Source organism: Harpia harpyja, chromosome 10, assembly GCF_026419915.1.
Source record: "Harpia harpyja isolate bHarHar1 chromosome 10, bHarHar1 primary haplotype, whole genome shotgun sequence".
NCBI classification, from domain to species: domain Eukaryota; kingdom Metazoa; phylum Chordata; class Aves; order Accipitriformes; family Accipitridae; genus Harpia; species Harpia harpyja.
In genome coordinates this window covers 27860770-27879772 of record NC_068949.1, presented here as the reverse complement: position 1 = coordinate 27879772, position 19003 = coordinate 27860770, and the positions used below count along the sequence as shown (strand labels likewise).

The following is a 19003-nucleotide window of genomic DNA, read 5'->3' as shown; positions in this document are numbered from 1 at the left end:
ATAAATACTTTTAAATTGAGAATTTATTGTTTATTGATGTGTTTAATGTTTTGAATGAAAAAATCTGCTTTTTAATGGAGTGGTTCTCTGTGGAAAAGAGAACAATTGTGCCAAATCATGATCTTATACAAATAGAACTATAATCAGATTAGAGAAGCTATCCAAACATAAAATAGTGTCAAATAGGCAAGATAAACATGCTGAAAAATGGAGAGACATTCTTTTATAATCTTCTGTAACTTTAAGAATTGTAGGTGTCACTTGTAAAAATAATAACTTCTAAAAATTCACATCTGATACTCCTTTTAATGAAATCTGCAATGAGATATCTTTCAAATAAAATATTTTCTTTTAAAGAATGATATCCAAGATTAAACAGAGATAGTTTAAGTTGTTCCAAGCATTTTGACACACAAAAAAGTTCTGATGTTCTAAGGAAACTTTAAAATATTTCAGTTTTTAAATGTAATTTCAGTTAGAAAAGAAATACCTGCTTTCCTTGTTGGATTTCTTCCTCTTGATTTAAAGGGGACATGAATAGAACAATTAGGAAAAATAGTTCCTTTCACAGGTGAACACATGAAGCTGTAAAATTAGTTTTCCAACAGACTTTGTCTCCTTAGAGTCAAACACTGCCTTCTCTGCAAGATATGTAGACTTCCATGGCCACCATGCTACTGATTTGATTCCTCTGCTCAGCTGGAGGGCACAGACATGGTGCACTGCCATACCCCAATATTGTCCATTAATAATGAGAACAAGGCTGGTAGATCCATGACTATGTAGCTCTATTGACTGGGTTCCTAACCAACTCAGAAAATGCAAAGGTTTGGGAAATAGGGAGGGCAGAATTCATGTCAGTGGCTGATCAGTGGTGTAAATATTTTATTTCTCCTGTCTTCATATATTTCTATTCTGTGTTTACAGTTGTGTATGTCCCTGAATGTTAATCAGTGATTTGTGACTATAAAAAAGGACAAGGACCATTACTTGTTCTGAGTAACACTGACTTCCCTAAGTGCTTCCTGGTCAAAATAGAATTTATCATGTCAAGAAAATAACATTTCTTGTTTATAAAATCTCTGGTAACAAGGAACCCACCACAGCTCTTGTTGTTTCAGTGGTTTGTGACCCTTACAGTTCTTGCTTAACTTCAGTTTCAGTCTGTTGGATATCATCATACCATTGTAAGAGGGTGAAGGTCTGTTCTTTTGGGTCACCCGAGATGAGGGCAGTGAAGCATACTTGAGCACAGTACTACTATAACCCACTGGCACATGGCTCGTTGCCTTGGTGCTGAGGATCCTTGCACAATAAGTAGAGAAAGTTGAGTAGATAAAAAGAGGATCTGCACAATCAAGCGCAGAGAGCAGGGAGTCACCTGAGCTAACCAGCATGAAATTCAGTCACCATCTCCATTGTATCAGACTATCTGCCCCTATGGTATCACCTTTTAAGAAATTAAAGTGAACATAAAAAAGGGCACCCTACATACAAAAGTTCCGTAAATTCTTTTTCAAGGTCTGCAAACCCGCAGACTAACTAGCTGTAGGTCTGGAACACGTGGTGAGAAAGTGACAATTACAGTTTAACCTGTTACTTTAGCATGGTTAGTATAAGAAGGGCAGAGAAGTTTGCCATCCTCTGGATTAAAAATCTAAAAGCAGTAAAGCAGTGTGGTTATATCTAACACGAGAGACAGGCACTAAATTCTGTAACTTGAAGGATATAGCATAGGGGTTGGAGGGATATACAAACCCTTTACTCTGTCTTTATGGTAGAATGATAGGATTTACGTGCAGTATGGTAGGATCTAAGCTGGTCCTGCTTTGACCAGAGCGTTGGACCAGATGACTTCCAGATCCTTGCCAACCTGCATGATTTTATGAATTTATGATTCTGTGAATAGGTGATGCTGTGTCTTGGAGTCAAGTTTAAATTGGAGTGAAAAATGGAGCTTGCCTCTGGGAGGAGGCGTGTCACGTGCAAAGCATGCCCATGGGAAAGACTGAAAGAAAACTCCCAGCTGCAGCTTACCCTGTGGCCATCACACTGGGCTCCGTTAACCCTGGTGTTTTGTATTGCACTCCCTGGTGATTTATGAGGTTACTCTGTTTCCTCAGTGACTGTCTCTACAACAGGATTTTGAAACCTGGATCTTGCTTGCCAAATCCATTTGATCCACTGAAAACTGGAATTAAATAGTGCTGGAAGCACACAGTACATAACTCCTCATTCTTCTAGTCAGTTCATATTCCTTTATCTCAGCTTCTACCATCTTCTGTGGTTTATGTGTATGCTTTGGCCCAAAGAGACAGTACGTCTCCAATGCTGAAAACATTTATGTATATCCTGAATTTTACTAACCCAAGCAGTTCCATTGAAACTATGAGCATAATTTTACTAAGTACATGTAGACATCCTGTAAAGATTAAGAGCTGAAAATTTACAGCTGTGGACAGACTTCAGTAGAAGAAGTGTCCAATGTATCCTCCTTGTGATTTACATTTGTAGTTGAAATATTAGTATTAAATCCAGAACTATCTTTAGGCAGGTGTGAATTGATGTGAGTTCATGAGGGTGGTTTTATGAGTCACAGTTAGGCAAATAACAGGGTACTTGCTTTGTTATATTTTATATCACAAGTGCATCTTGAGTCTCTCGGAGCACCCCACTCCTCACTGCTGTGGGTGTCAGAATAACTATCGTGCGTTTTGATTTCCCTTAATTTTGGTCTGCCATGTGCTCTCTCCAGGTCAACAGAAAGAAACTGACCTCAAGGGAGATTAAGTCTGTTTACTTCACTGGGATTTAGATCATGATTTTAATGATTATTTTGCTAGAATGCATATGTTTAAATAATAGCTATATTAGAGCTTTCCAGTTCCACTTCTAGTACATACTGGCCATTAAATGCTTAATGGATTTTGCACACCTACCATATTTCCCATCATTGAAATACAAATTCTGAACAGAAGAAGATAACTCTGAAAACATCTTGAGGTTAAACTGTTTAACCAACAGCATTTGGGCTTGTTCCTTTACATCGTATCTTTAAATCATATTCTTGCATTTATTTAATTATGTAGGTATCCTATCCTAGATGAATTCCATGATATTCACTACTGTACAGATTTATTGCTTTTGTAAAAAGGATTTTTTTTTTTAAATTATTCTAAGGATGAATACATAGGGACTGTTACTGCAGATTTTTTTACTATTAATTAGGACCATTTGGTTATTTGAGACAGAGCCACTACCTTCCTCAAGTCAAAAAGTAAAATGGAGAAAAGTTATATCACAGAGAGATAACTGTATATTGTATTGCTTCATAAAAGTTTTTATATACATTTTCTATATAAACATACATAATGTATACATATATAAAGGCATGTATGTATGTAAAGATGTTAAAATTAAATTTTGGAGAAAAATACACTGCTTGCCCTGTGTACTATATAACAGGAGTATTCATGCCTTCAAAAATAATGTAAAATATGATGGAAAATGTCATGCCCTCTTGGTCATGTTTTTTGGCTCATTTATTTTACATTTATGGGAACAGGCTTGTCAACTCTAAACCCATCTGGCTCTAGCAGAGGAAAAGAAAGAAAAAGCAGGAAGTCCATTTTTGGCAACAATCCTGGCAGGCTGAGCCCTGGGGAGTCAGCTACTCTTGCCAAAGCATCTGGAAAAGGTAAAGTTAGCATCTTCTTTCACCAGTCACGTGGAATGACTCTCTAATCCAACACATGTACCAGACCAAGTTGTTAAAGATCAAATACTTGACAATGTGTAAGATGTTGAACTTTGGAATGTTTTTTCTTTAGCACAGCAGCTATTACAGTAACACTTTTATAACCAAAGTGTTGAGTGTGGAATGTTAAAATAGGATTACTTGGTCAGGAGTATGAAGACCCTAATTCATAAATGATTCAAAACTAACATACATTTTAAGTGATGTATCTTAAAGTTTGTATTTTAAAAGGTGTGAATGAGTATTTTCAAAGTACAAATGGAAGGCAGAACTGTTGGGCTGGATCCAGAAAAGGATTTTTAGTGTCTGAAGTAGGACTCAATTGCCTAAAATTCAGCCAAGTCCAAACGTGTAATTGTGCAAACTCCCATGTTCCACCTTGGAGGTATTTAGACTCCGCAGGTGATTCAGTTTGTGAATTTGGAAATTGTACTTCTGCATATGAACAGATGTAAAGAAATACAAAGAAAGTACAGAAGAAGTTCTGGAGCAGGGATGAGACCCAGACCCCTGCCTTTCAGGTGACTGCCATAAACAGAAAGTTACAGAGTTGTACCCTTTCTTGTACTCATTTTCTGGCTCAAGGAACATTGCATTTCTTTCAGCCCAAGGGCATGGCTGCAGCAGACAAATTCAGTTCCCTTCTAGAGGCCAGTGTCCTAAAAATGAAGAAGTCTAGTGCCTAATTGTAAAGGATATAAGTATTTTGCTGGCTTTGACCCCTAACTCTTATGGCTTCTGTAGACTGCCTGTTTGGAGACTTACCAGATGAGTTTCAATCTTGCCTCCCTTCCTCATGTGAAATATATAAATGGGAAGAATAGAATTTCATTCCTTTATTTTATTCAGACAGATGCCAATTAAGTATTTATTTATGAAAATGGTTGTTAGCACATCTAATCATGGTATCATTTCAATACTTGAACATTATGTTTCCCTTCATGGATTGTTCTTACTGTGTAAGAAGGAATGTGACACTTACACTGAGTAGTGTCATGTTCCAGGATCACCTTTTTCTACCATAACCAAAGTATGCACGCATACTTCACTAGAAAACATTGAATTTTTGGAGTCTCTGGATCTGCAGCTGTAACTTGAGGGTACTGTTTATTTTCCAGGTCCTTTTGACGTGATGCGGCAGACCTGGGAAGATCCTTGCTCTCCTTACAACTCTCCAGCTTCTCTCAGTGCTATCATAAGGACGCCCAAGTGCTATCATATCTCCTCCCTGAACGAGAACGCTGCCAAGCGGCTGTGCAGGCGGTACTCTCAGAAGCTGATCCAGCACACCACCTGTCAGCTCCTGAGGACCTACCCCGCTGCCACGCGCATTGACTCCTCAAATCCCCATCCGCTGATCTTCTGGCTCCATGGCGTACAGCTCGTGGCTCTTAACTACCAAACAGATGGTATGGGTACACGGACACATTCTAATACATTTTAAACGTGAAATAAGTCCTTAAACTGTGAATTTGTATTTAACGTTTGCTTTTACCCCTGTCACGAGGGTATGTACCTGTCTGTGCGCCCCACCACAAGCAGGTTCGTACCATCACAATCTGCTCCTTGAGAGTAGCGATCCCAGAGTTCAGGAGCTTTATGCCAATACAGCAGATCTCCTGATAGCACGGAAGCACCTGGACAGCAACACCTTCCATTTTTATTTTTATTTTATTGCTGAAGGTTGGTTTTTTTCCCCAGTTCAAGTAGCTGTTATCCCTTTCTGATAATTTCAAGTATAAAAAGGTACTGAACTATTTTTTACTTAGAAGTGCCACCTTGGATGCTGGTTTAATGTTGATCAAAACATTTTTACGCCATTTTCTATCCTATCTTGTGTTGCTTCACCTTTTTGATGGGGGATCCATTAAGTTGTCTACAAAGCTACACAGTTAATGCTTTTTCATTCTGCAGTTCAGGGAAAATACCAAGAAACTTCTCAGAGAGTAAGTGTAGGTAAGCCCTACAGTTGGATAAAGACAACAGAAAGGGATAGAAAAGAATGAACTGTTCTTATAGTTTTGTATAAATATTGGATAGATTGGATACATAAATTACAGCTGTCTCTGAAAACCAAGAATGAATTGATAGTACACAACTAAAAAAAAAAAATACTTAAAACATGTCTTTGTCTTCACTGTTACAGTTTTTCCATTGTACCATTGCTCTTTGTCAGTTTTGGCTGCCTTACTTTCACAGATCTTCCTCTGCAACTTAATGCAGCGATGTTTGAGGCTAATGGTGGATGTGGATATGTTTTGAAGCCTCCTGTTCTGTGGGATAAAAACTGTTCAATGTACCAGCAGTTTTGTCCATTAGAAAGAGATCTTGATAATAAGGAGCCAGCTATATATTCTTTAACAGTAAGTACATTAAAAGGGCATTTCATACAGCCAAACAGATAGAAGTAGACAACATTTAACTACAGTTTAACCAGTCATGCTTGTGTATGAAAAGATCGAACCTTTAGTTGTTGCTTGTACTTTTGAAGGTCAGCATAACTAACAGAAATTGGAGGGGGAAGGAGCAAATAATTGTCTTTATTTTATTTTATTGGCTGGTTTGTATTCATAGTTACTTTCATTGTTTCCTTCACAATATTTGTTGAAACCCAGTCCTGAAAGCATTTTCCCTGTGACTACACAACTGTGTAAAATGATATGTGCGCCTGGAAGTTTCACATGTTTGTGAACACTTGAGAAGCTACACAAAAAGCCATTATGAAAAGCTGTACTGAATCTTAAAAAAAAAAAATATATTTTTTTAAAAGTTATATAGTAAGATATATAATTCATGGATTTATGGCCAAAAAAAAATGTATTCTAAGAAGCTAGTCCCTTCCAGGAAATGTTTCAGAAAAGTGAGATTCATAAGAATCAAAATTCTCCCAGCTGCGGTAATTGCACACCTAATTCTTCTGTTTGTGTATGCCAAAGCAAGCCAGAGGTCAGTGCCATCACCCCAGAGTAATGGAGGAGAAAATTTGATCCTTTTTGACTACGTTACTGGTACATTCTTTCTGGATTAACTTTCAGATGCTTTGAATGGTTACACTCATGATGTATAGTGTATTTTTTTTCAGAGGAAAGATACCATAGCAATGACATGGGGGGGGGTTGAAGCAGCTCTGCTTCTGAAGTTACTGCCCTGGCAATTCCCAAAGTAGGGGAGCATTGTAATTAAATCAACATGTTAACAAACTGTGCTTAGCAGTGTGCTAAACAATATTTAGCTCAGAATCATGACAGTAAAAGAATTACTCCACTAATTGGTTTCTCTGTGTACTCCTCGGCTTCAGATCGTGTCTGGACAGAACGTCTGCCCTAGCAATAGCACGGGCAGTCCGTGCATTGAGATCGATGTGCTGGGGATGCCTCTGGATAGCTGCCATTTCCGGACAAAGCCCATTCATCGCAACACTCTCAACCCCATGTGGAATGAACAGTTCCTTTTCCGGGTTCACTTCGAAGATTTGGTCTTTCTTCGGTTTGCAGTTGTTGAAAATAACAGCTCAGCTGTAACAGCTCAGAGAATCATTCCCCTAAAAGCTCTAAAAAGAGGTACAGTATAGTTTGTAGTGACACCCTATGCCAAAATGGTGCAGCAGACGCCTGGACTGTGTCCTACCGGAGGGATATTTTTAATCAACTGGTTGCATTTTTCTAGAGGAGACAGGGAGCAAATATCAGACAACATACTTTGCCCTGGCAGTATGATGCTGATCTAATAGACTCCCTGGGAGCTGGAGGCTGCCCCAGTGACTTGTAAAAAGTCAGACCCCGTGCTCTTGCAGAGACAGGGGCATCTTGTAGGCAGTTGCGCCGATCCTGAGCTGTGGTTGTGAGGTTGTGTTCACCTTGAGACTTGCTGCTCCCTTAGGAAGTGTGGAGTGGTTTCACTCCCTGCCTTGTCCTTTGCCCAAGAAACTGTTGTAACTGGTGATCACTGGGCAGAGGGGATTTGCACTTCTTGCAGCCATAGCTGGAGGAGAGGTGAAGGAAGGGTGAAAAAAAGGTGAGAGAGAGATGAGGAAGCATCATGAATTCTGTGGCACCTGGGGGAGGGAGTTTCCATATTGCCAGCAGCTCTTTAGCAGAACGGTAAAAATACTTCCACATTTGCTCTGTGCCCCTGTAATACCACACAGAGGTCTCGGTATATGAGGAGATATGGCCATAGACGTGCATTTTCCCAGTGAGAATTTGTCCTTGTTTCATTCATATTCTAATCTTTAGCTATTTCATGTATGAATATATTGAATAATATGGCAAAACAAAGGTAGGCAGCTATATGAGCCACTCAGCAGTTCATAGCATTTGGGTTACACTGTTGTACAGACAAAGAGTGTTAATGCGGTGTTGTTACGGTGCTTTAAATCCTATAGGTGTGGGAAAGTCCATTTATGAGACTTGTGCCCTAGGATGTGGCAAAGTACTTACAGAAGGGTTTTTTCTCTTTAGGCTATAGACACGTCCAGCTTCACAACCTGCACAATGAAGCATTGGAAATTTCTAGTTTGTTCATAAACAGTCGGAGAATGGAAGAAAGTCCCTCTGGAAACACTCTGCCTGCATCGATGGTAATTTAATTGTTTTTTTTGTGAATGCCATGTATTCTTGTCTTAATGACTACTATGGTCTGAAGACTTCTAGAACCAGAATGTTCAAAGATGTTAACCTCTAAACCTGCCCATTTTTCGGAAGTACCTTGATGCCTAATTCTTTTGGGCTTCGGTGGAAGTAAGGTTATCCCACCTGGCTGAAACTATGGGAGGGTAAATATTTTCAAAGTCCGGCTTCTGGTGTACTTAGGTATAGCACAAGAACTCCTGTGCTGGGGGAGAGTGGTTGAGCAGTAAGTTCAAAGCTGCCTCATGCATTCCTTTATGCATGAATCATAGGCAGTGCATTTGGGGACAAAAAAAGATGCAAATTACCAACAACTTTGAGATAATGAGAATAAAATTGAATTCTGTTACAGGAAAAGATGGAGTCTGTACTTCCATAAATACATGCGTATTTATGTATGTGTGTGTACATCTTTATGTTTATATGTACAAATATGTATACATACACATACAGATGTGTGTATAATATATAAAAATACGTATGTATGTATCCATTTATGGATGTGATGTATTTTTTTTTTAAATAGCTCGTAACGTTAGGTTACAAGAGACCTTGTGTTTTAGTAACTTCAAGCATGTATATTATCATTTTGCTGATTCCTAAAGTGTTAGATAAAACCTCCTGAGCTACTGTGTGTGCAGCAGATGTGTTGCAGATGTTATCCTGCTGTGAATACATGCTGAACACGTATCTTGGTGAATTACTGGGGCAGAAAGGAAGAACATAAATGGTTTGGAGGGTAAAACGAAGCTATAGATTTTCATCCAGTTAATTCATATGCTGAATCCAAATAGTCTGAGCTCAGCTAGAATGGATAATGAGCGATTGAGGTCTACCCTTTGTCCAGTGGCAGTTATGTACTCTCACTGGAAAACTTCCTTTTTCTTCTTTCTCTTCAGCTCTTCAAGGCAGGGTGGGGTGGGCTCTTTTGGGGGATTGGTTTGGTGGGGGGGTTAATGCCTTGATCTGTAGTGTAAGAGCCATGTATTAGCTCGAAAGCTTTGCTCTGTCAAGGTCATTACAACTTCTGCGTACAGTTTCTTTTAAGCAACCTAAAAATAACAAGCCTGTGTAAAAACAATTCAGTAACCTGTTGAATGTTGTCCGAACAGTTGTTTAGCATGGCGGAAAGGAAACCTGCTGTGACTTGCAAAGTGACAATTCATGGAATTCCAGGTCCGGAGCCTTTCACTGTTTTTAATATAAGTGGGGGGACCACGGCTGCACAGCTTCTCCATCAGGTACCTTGCCCGCTGAATTGCAGACTCTAATTGCAAGAATCCACACTAACATCATTCTGGACATTTGTCTCCCTGCATTTCTCACATGCAGGGTCGTTGTAGTCCATTCATCACAGCAAGAAGGTGCTTTAGAAATGTATTGCAGTAGAATTAATTACATTGCAAACACAGAGTATCATCAGTGAAATTCTCCTAATCTTGGCTTCAGAGAATGGGTTTATAATCTTAGAACATATTCCCTGTTAGTATTTTAATATTTGGGCATAAGCTGATGAGAAAAACAATCTTTCTGACAGAGGCAGTGGGCTGTCCTTACAACAAGGGCAAACATTTCTGTGCAATTCTTTGAACTTGAGCACCAAAGGAATACAGAGTAAAAGTTAGAGGGCTAAGTTCATGAGTAGAAAAACCAGTTAACTCAACAGGGATTGTTATTCTAGCAGTGGGAAAAGACTGTACTGTCCTGGGATTATGAATAAATTGTCTGGCCAGCCACACAGGACAGAAATAAGCTTAAATAGTACTGCCTTGTCTGGAATAGTTGAACTGCTTGGCAAGGCTAAAGAGAACAGTACATTACCCTGGAGTAAAATATCTGAATAATAAATAGGACATCAGAAATCTTCCCTGCACTATCAGAATAGTTATTGATTCTTAAAGCTTCCTTATTCATTCTCATTTATAACTACTAATTATGCAGTGTTTATATTTAGCATTCTCATTGCTGTGTGTTTATTGTGGTCTGTCCTAGCTCTTGGCTACCACAAAAGGCACCGAGTCATGTACTGCAGACTATTTTCTGATGGAAGAGAAAAGCTTTATATCTAAAGAAAAGAGTGAATGCAGAAAACCACCATTCCAGAGAGTGATTGGTCCTGAAGAAGGGCTAGTGCAGCTTTTGAACAGTTGGTTCCCAGAAGAAGGATATGTTGGAAGGATTATCTTTAAAACCCGAGAAGAAGTAAGTCTGTTTTAGATAAATTGTTATTTACAAAGGTAGCTAAAAATACCTGTTAGGACCAGGAAACAAAAGGGTGCAGTATTTGTTTCACTACTTGGTGAGTAATGTCAATGCTGTGTATGTCATCTAAAACCAAACATAACTCTTGGGTGAGCACAACTAGACTTTATGCACCTGTGTGACACTAACTTGACTTCACTCAGCTCTAGCATGAGCTATGTGGTGTTTAATCATTATCACGGTCAACAGTTCAATGCCACTAGCTTACTGTTTTGACTGACAGTTCTAATTTAAAGCAAATCTAGATTTTGATGTGATAGGAAATTAATATAAAGATAATAGTTAATACCAAAGAATCATAGATAACAGAACTCCAGACTACAATTATCAGTCAGTTTAGATGTCGGCAACTTCTTCTCTGTTCAGAAAAATTAGAAAGGATTTTAATATTAAAGTCTAAAAACCTCAAAGGATGATTAAATTATCAATGATAGCCTAAAATAATGAAATAGGTGATTTCTTTTAATTTAAAAGAGGAAGATGGAGCGATTACTTTAGTTTAAACTATGAGCAAAACATGCACAGCCTGAAAATATTCTAGTGCCCAGGCTTGTGAGAGACATATAAAAAAGCAGAAAGACACTTACTGATCTCATTTTCAGAGGCACTGTTGTGGTCAGTTCAGCATATAATAATGCTTCCTTAGTCTGAACACAGTAATATATGTACACATATGTTTATATACACAGATTTTACATACACAAATGACAGAGATACTCTGGGATCCTTTAAAGTGAAAAAATATATTTTTAATTCTGATACAACTTTTGATAAAGCTTCAATTTGACAAATTACCATTATATTACACAAATCTGTAGTTTTCCTCTACTTCTAATATTTGGAGCAAAAAATTACTAGGTAAAATTTGTTTGTGGAAATAGCCTACTGAATTCAGCTGACTGCAACACTTACTTTTCAAGCGTATGCGACCACAAACGTGTCACTGCCAAACCCCATTCTTTCAGAAAACATGGGTTAAAATCTGTCTTAGCATTATGTGAAAATTATGCTGTAGTTCTGTCCTGTGGTGCTAGTACCCCAAAGCATTATCTGTAATTTTGAGCCTTTCTGCAGATAGCAGCCTCAGATCTTGGAGCTAGAAATGAAGCTGCAAATTTGCATGGAAAAACAGAGTGGGTCCACTTGTAGGGTGTGATAACGCAGCCCGTATTTACAGCTTATGAATTCAAGCTATGTTACAAAGGGTTGGAGAGAAATGCATTACCTGAGAGAAGGTGCAGGTGGGAATTCTGTCTAAAAACTGCAGTAGTCATAGAGCTTGAAAAAGGACAGAGAAGCAGTCTTCCTCTTACTCCACAGGATAATGTTCGCTCAGACTTCTTGCTCTCTAAATTCTTTTGGCTTTCATGCAGGGACAAGGAGAGAAGAGAACATTTTCCCCCATCTCCCATCATAATGCCACCATTACATGACAAAACATAATTTTGCATACATAAGGAAATAAAGGATTTAAGTGTTCATTTTTGCATAATGTGGTACTATGCATATGTCTCCAATTCCTTGCCTACTCTGAAAGGTATTTCAGACACTGATTTTTAGAAACACAGGTATTTATTATTAGCAATAGTGACTTGTCAAAACTCTTACGTAGAAGACTTGCATTTAATGAAATGGAGCTGGGGCAGCAGCACAGTCTCCAATTTTCACATGTTAAAAACCTTTTGTGACCACCAACTATGAAGTTACCACTCTGAAGTAAATTAATTTGGCTCTCCTTTTTTTCTATAGAATTTAAATGAGAGAAACATCTTTCAAGAAGCAAAGGAAGATGCAGCCATCAGCTCTGAGGATGACAGTTTCTTTGTTCAGGTACATGATGTCTCTCCAGAGCAGCCACGCACTGTCATCAAAGCTCCCCGCTTCAGCACAGCTCAGGATGTCATACAGCAGGTAAGCAACACGTTTCCATTTAGTAGGTCTGTAACATGTAGGGTGGAGGCTGGTTCTCAGCACTAGCTGAGGAATCGGTTTAGTAACCTGAATCTCAGGGAGTGCCGCCTTTTTTTTCTGCTTTTAAACAGACTCTTTGCAAAGCCAAATACTCCTACAGCATTTTGAGCAATCCAAATCCAAGCGATTACGTGCTCTTGGAAGAGGTGACGAAAGAGCCAGCAAACAAAAAGTCCTCGACATCTAAACCATCTCAGAGGATTCTCTCTGATCAAGAGTGTGTGTTTCAGGCCCAAAGCAAGTGGAAGGGAGCAGGAAAATTTATCCTTAAACTCAAAGAACAGGTTCAGGTAAAAGATTAAATACTTTGCAGCAGGTTTTATAGATGGTGCATGATCAGCTTAATGGGAACCTACTTTCAATGGGAGGGTGACATGACTGGCAAGAGGCTGAGTGGGGAGAAGAGACTACAGCAAAAAGCAGATTCCTCTCTTCTCTGCACTTCCCTTACTTTTTTTGCAAACCTGCATCAGTTAATCCAGCAACATGATTCCCTCACAGCCTGCAAATCCTGGGACTACCTTTACCTTTTGCTACCAGCTTTCTGTTTTCAAAATCTTCTGGCTGTGCATGGCATGCTCCCCCTCATAGTAAAGCAGGACTATTCAAATGGGCAGAACTTAACTTAAAAACTACTGGAATAAAGTCCTCTTTATTCCTGCCCAGTGAAAAAGTTGTGCTGTTGCTTTATCTCAGGCTTTGGAAAATGGCAGGAACAAAGTATGTGCCTGCAGGGAGAAGGAGCTGTGTTCTCCCTTCCAGCAGATGCCACCAATCCACAGCAGTTGCTTTAAAGTAACTAACTGTGTCATAAGCACAGATTTTTATATAGTTTATACCAAATTTGCTAAACATATCTTTGACAACGCATCATTTTCAATTAATTTATCCAGAACAATCAGAAGAATGTGCTTGGCTATGAAAGCACAGCAACACTGAATTTCAAAAGGGAGGCCTGCTTAGAAATACATTGTTTTCATATTAATTCTGTATTTCACAGCTAACAAACAGCCTGTTAAACCACTTCTATGATCCAAATTATTTTTTTTACAGGCAGCACGAGATGACAAAAGAAAAGGCATTTCCTTTACCAGTGAACTCAAGAAGTTAACCAAGTCAAGTAAACAGTATCGGGGATTCATATCGCCACCTCTGCAGGTCTTCCCAGACAGTCCGCAGAGCAAGGATGAAAGGTCTGCGTGCAGTTTGACTTTTAGTGACATGGAATAATAACCACCACTGCCTACAGTACGGTCTATTCAGGTATGAGATATTGATTCTAACTCTAAGCAATCATTTAATACAGGGTTTACAGAATATTTTTTCAAAGTTGTGGTTGGTTAAACCATAGCGAGGTACAAGGGACTGACAGAAAGATCCATTAAAAGCGTTATACGTTGGTATCCATCGGCATGGTAAGATCAGCAAGGGCTCTGGTTATTTATTATGGCATTTGCTACAGTGAATCAGAATGGTGTGAAGACTGGAGTTTCACCCACTTTCTCTGCTCATTTAAAAAACAAACCCAAAATATTGCATCCTGGTTGATTTTATAATATGCATTTTAATCAACTAACTGTGCTTAATTAACAATGTCCTGTTACTCTTTTCCTCTGGGCCAAAGTAAATGGAAGTATCCAGTAGAGCTTTTGTTAATTTTTATTACATGCATATAATAAAATCATCAGGATTGACGATGATCTTTTTAGCTAAAACAAGTTCACAGTATTAATTTCTCTCTGTGGAAATTCTGCCAGAAATGTTTAAACATTTTTACTATCCTTTCTGTATCTCTTCAATTTCTTCCATCTTGCTTGACTCACTTAAAACAACAAATGGAATACGCAACATAGACTGTCCTGTTTACAGGAAGATAGTACATGTAACTTGTCCACTGACGTACACTAACCAGATATTTGCATAGTGCTACTACAGCACTGAGATGTCATCTGAGAAGTTACAGCTCATTGGAAATGAAGAAATCTTTTTCAGTGTTGATAATCCCATCTCACATATGGCCAATTTAAGATTACATTTTTCTTTCCACATACACCTAATTATTAAAGCATTATTTGACATGCACTGGCATACTATTGCTAAATCATTACCTTAACAGAATTGAAGTAATACTTTAATTTGCAAAATATTTCAAATATGAAGGCACAAATTTGATACCTTATTTCTAGGCTACTATAAAAACCCTAAATCATCAAAACAATCCGAATTCAAGAAAAGCAAAGTAAATTATGGAGAGATCCCCATCACATTCCCTCCTCTTCTACATTTGTTCTTTCATTTTTTTGAAAACTGGAATTTACATGACTGAATGTTTCTGCAGTGCCTTTGAAGGAACCTGCTGCGGACCGAACTGGTCAGCAATTGTGTGCCCTGTGCTATAGGTGCTTAATCCAGTCAATGCTGCTGGATTAACATCCAGAATCTGGGAATCCTAAATGGGATGCCATAGAGTTGAAAGATGCCTGTCAGCTATTGGAAGATTCTCCTCTTCCTGTATCTTCGCATCTGCAGATTCTCAATAGGAGGATGAAGAAGTTTTCTTGGACTGTATGTTGTAAACAAACATGTGTCGTCACCCTCCCCTTTTTAAACAAAAGATAATTTTAGCTAGTTGTCTCTAGGGAAACTGAAGGCAGAGAACCAGCGTGTTCATTTACGTGTATTATATTAAAATAATGCACTTTTACCTGGAGATTTCTGTTAAACACTGTGTTAAGTGATTGTAAAGAGATTTAAATATACTGTAACTTCCTTCACATATCTGTTTAACTTTGGTGAATATACACAAAACGCTCAAATTATTTATGGTTTATCTACTTTAACAAAATAATGTACAATAGTTAAATACACCTAACTGGTAGTGGTACTTTGACAAGGAACAACATTTTCTTCTTATGAATTCTAGTTTTCCAGGCTTGTGTTTAAAGAAAGAATATTTATTATCATGTTCCAAAGTACATGCCATTGTATAATATATTTATCATATACTACTTTTTAGAAAATGCAGAATTTTTACCTCTCTCTGGATTTAGAGGAAAAAATGTTTGAACTTTTCTGGTTGTTTCTTTTCAGCACAAGACGTTTAATACCCAAAACTGACCAAACTCAAAAAAATGCATTGATAAATGTAATTAACATTTCAAAATTTTGAATTTAAAATACATTTTTCCATACAGTCAGGAAATGTCTCTTTACCTGTCTGTTAAACCCAGAGAGTATAAAGAGCTCTTAAAGTATAACTCTTGATGTTTTTGTTTACATAGAAACACTGTTGTAAAGTTTTATGTTTGCTGAATTCATCTTTTGATATTTAAGTTAGTTGTGGTTGTCTCTTTTTTCCCTTCCATGGGAGTTACTAACATGTTTAGTTAGTTAAAAGAATCCATACCAACTTACAGGGGCACAAACGAAACAATTGCTCCATTTTGTCTCCCTAGAGCAATCCCTAAACAAAGCACTTCAGTTACCTGGTGTGACTACATCAAGAAATCCATGAATACAGGGAGTGATTCATGTACTCCATTATTCCACATCAACTTCAACACTTGAGTACAAAACACTGCTGCTCCTAAGCAGCTGTATCAGGCAATGGATAAAACAGCAGCGTAACTAAAATGAGGTTTATGTTTGATAGTGCAAGGATGAAAGGGCAATAAGTTACAGGCAGTAGTCCTGTGACAACCAGCACCCCCACCCGCCAGTAATTAGAAAATGAAATAAAAGAAAGCAGAGTCATTAACTGGCACACAAGCAAGCAGAGAGAACCTGCATTCTGTCACCAGAAGCTATGTAGTCTTTCGCTATAGGCTACAGAAAATTCCTATAATGTAGCCATTACCAAAGCAAAAAAGTGCCCTCTTGAGGTCATTTTCAGCTTTCAGGAAAAATAACCAAAATAACCACAGACACACAAAAAAGTCAAATTTCCCCGTGGTGTATCTTCCCAGAGGCCATGCATTTCCCGCTGCTTATCTTCAGTACTGATGTAGCAAAACAGCATTTTGCAATTCAGCACTATGATCCAATTAAAAACCCAACCACCTCCTAGCTCAGCCTCTTCACTTGTGTGTTATGAATTCTAACTAACTAGAGCGCCAGCCTCTGTAAGAATGAGGTATGCTCTCTCCCTGCCCCACCCTCATGGCACATGCATAATGCAAGACTGATAGCGAGTAAAATGTTAAAAGTGACAACTTATCCATAGTTTTATATGCAGTTTGCTTTGGAATACTTTGGAATTACTGGGAAATAGTTACATCAACCTACTGCACAATTCAACTAATGCAACTGGTTTTTTTTAAATGTTAGTTTCATTCTCTCTTATTTTAACACTAGCAATTTCACATCACTAAGAATTTTTTTCTTTTGGTGGTTTTATGGCATTTTAGAAACAATACTTACTTTCCTATGGAGTTTACCCTTACCTGTTTGGCTGCTTTTTTCTTTTTTTTTTTTTTTGTTATATTAAGCAGCACTGAAAATTCTTAACATCACCTGTAGTATCACAGTAGCCTGGAAGACATGCTTGCTAATTCATTAGATTCAACAGAGAAAGTTCTTACGCCCATGTCATCATCCACTAATGGTTTTGTCACATAGCTTTAAAAAGGAAAAAAACCCCTTGGGAAAATGTCACATTGTGTAACACAGGTCTAAGACTAGCCTCAAGTCTAGTGGCAATTTAAAAACAGTAGTTTTGTACTATTTATGCTAATACAATAATTTTCTAGCTGTGGAAATAGTTTATTAATATAAGTATCTTCCTCATTGTCGTGGTTTAACCCCAGCCAGCAACTAAACACCACGCAGCCACTCACTCACTCCCCCTCACCCAGTGGGATGGGGGAGAAAATCGGGAAAAGAAGTAAAACCCGTGGGTTGAGATAAGAACGGTTTAATAGAACAGAAAAGAAGAAACTAATAATGATAATGATAACAACACCAATAAAATGACAACAGCAATAATGAAAGGGTTGGAATGTACAAATGATGCGCAGTGCAATTGCTCACCACCCGCCGACCGACACCCAGCCAGTCCCTGAGCGGCGAATCCCTGCCCCCCCACTTCCCCGTTCCTATACTGGATGGGACGTCACATGGTATGGAATACCCCGTTGGCCAGTTTGGGTCAGGTGCCCTGGCTGTGTCCTGTGCCAACTTCTTGTGCCCCTCCAGCTTTCTCACTGGCTGGGCATGAGAAGCTGAAAAATCCTTGACATTAGTCTAAACACTACTGAGCAACAACTGAAAACATCAGTGTTATCAACATTCTTCACATACTGAACTCAAAACATAGCACTGTACCAGCTACTAGGAAGACAGTTAACTCTATCCCAGCTGAAACCAGGACACTCATCAAAGTCAAAAGCTGCTTTTGCTGCTGTTTATCACAGTGAAAGAGAACAGCAAAATATTTGGCTATTAAAAACCCCAACTTTATAGGCATGTAGACATCTGGAATTGTGTAAGGCTAATTACACTGTTCGAGTATTTTCATTAATGTACATATATCAATTTCAAGTTTAGGTATTGGTACACATCTGAGTAAACTTTTGTTGGTGAAATGTGTTATATATTTTGGGGTTGGAAAGGAATACAGTATCCTTCCCTTTGTGTTGGTTCCAAGTGTCATAATAATGAAATAATGAAAATACACCACCAGTTGAAGCGCATTAAAGGGTTGGGGGTGGGGGGTGGGGTGTTAACTTTTGTGAAAGCCCAGTTAAACCAAATTCATGTGCTGAGTTATTATTCTAATAGGAAAGTTTATTCTGCTTAGCCACAGATTTTATTTCTGCAGGAATACCTGTCCACACATTCCTATGACAAAGACAGACTGATAAAAAAAACTTTGTCCCTTTCTGTGCTTTTGGCTGGGCACGGACATCAATTAGGAAGATACATTCATTTTTACATTACAAACTATTTACAGGAAGCTGCTTCCAGGATAAAGTTTGAAAGAAAGGAATGTAAATAATCAACACCTTCCAGAAACATGCAGTCTGTGTTCAGTCTCACGCTGAACAGTTTACAGGTGGAAATCTCATGCTCTGTTGCCTATTGGCAAAAATACAGAAGTATTTTATTCTGTACTATTCTAAAACCACTGTTACTTTTCTATCAATTTCTCATATTTTCCTTGTGTAGCATGTGCTGCTTGCAGTGGTGTGACAGTATGGGACAAAAGCTGGGCCGCCACTGGCCAGATCCTGGCCTCACTGCAGTACTACTCAGTTTACAGGAACTGGGGCACACCAGGAGGTACTGCCTATCGCCTGGAGGGTTTCCTGTATCTATCTTACTGATCCCAAGTTTAGTAGTTATGAGAATAAAAAATATTATGTCAGTTTTAATTTTTAAAACCTGG

The 19003-nt window shown here is 38.4% G+C and overlaps 1 protein-coding gene across 7 annotated transcripts in view; it reads left to right on the top strand.

Moving 5' to 3' along the window:
• Positions 1 to 15875, top strand: part of PLCE1 (phospholipase C epsilon 1) — a 163230-nt gene extending 147355 nt beyond the window's left edge. For all 7 annotated transcript variants that reach the window (XM_052798490.1, XM_052798493.1, XM_052798492.1 and 4 more), the window contains 11 exons: positions 3566 to 3697; positions 4876 to 5166; positions 5957 to 6120; positions 7056 to 7317; positions 8218 to 8336; positions 9498 to 9626; positions 10378 to 10587; positions 12397 to 12558; positions 12690 to 12908; positions 13672 to 13881; positions 14957 to 15875. In XM_052798490.1, the coding sequence (XP_052654450.1) occupies positions 3566 to 3697; positions 4876 to 5166; positions 5957 to 6120; positions 7056 to 7317; positions 8218 to 8336; positions 9498 to 9626; positions 10378 to 10587; positions 12397 to 12558; positions 12690 to 12908; positions 13672 to 13848 (1865 nt within the window). In that variant the 3' untranslated portion in view covers positions 13849 to 13881; positions 14957 to 15875. The remainder of the gene's footprint in view (positions 1 to 3565; positions 3698 to 4875; positions 5167 to 5956; positions 6121 to 7055; positions 7318 to 8217; positions 8337 to 9497; positions 9627 to 10377; positions 10588 to 12396; positions 12559 to 12689; positions 12909 to 13671; positions 13882 to 14956) is intronic.
• Positions 15876 to 19003: the final 3128 nt, after the last annotated feature.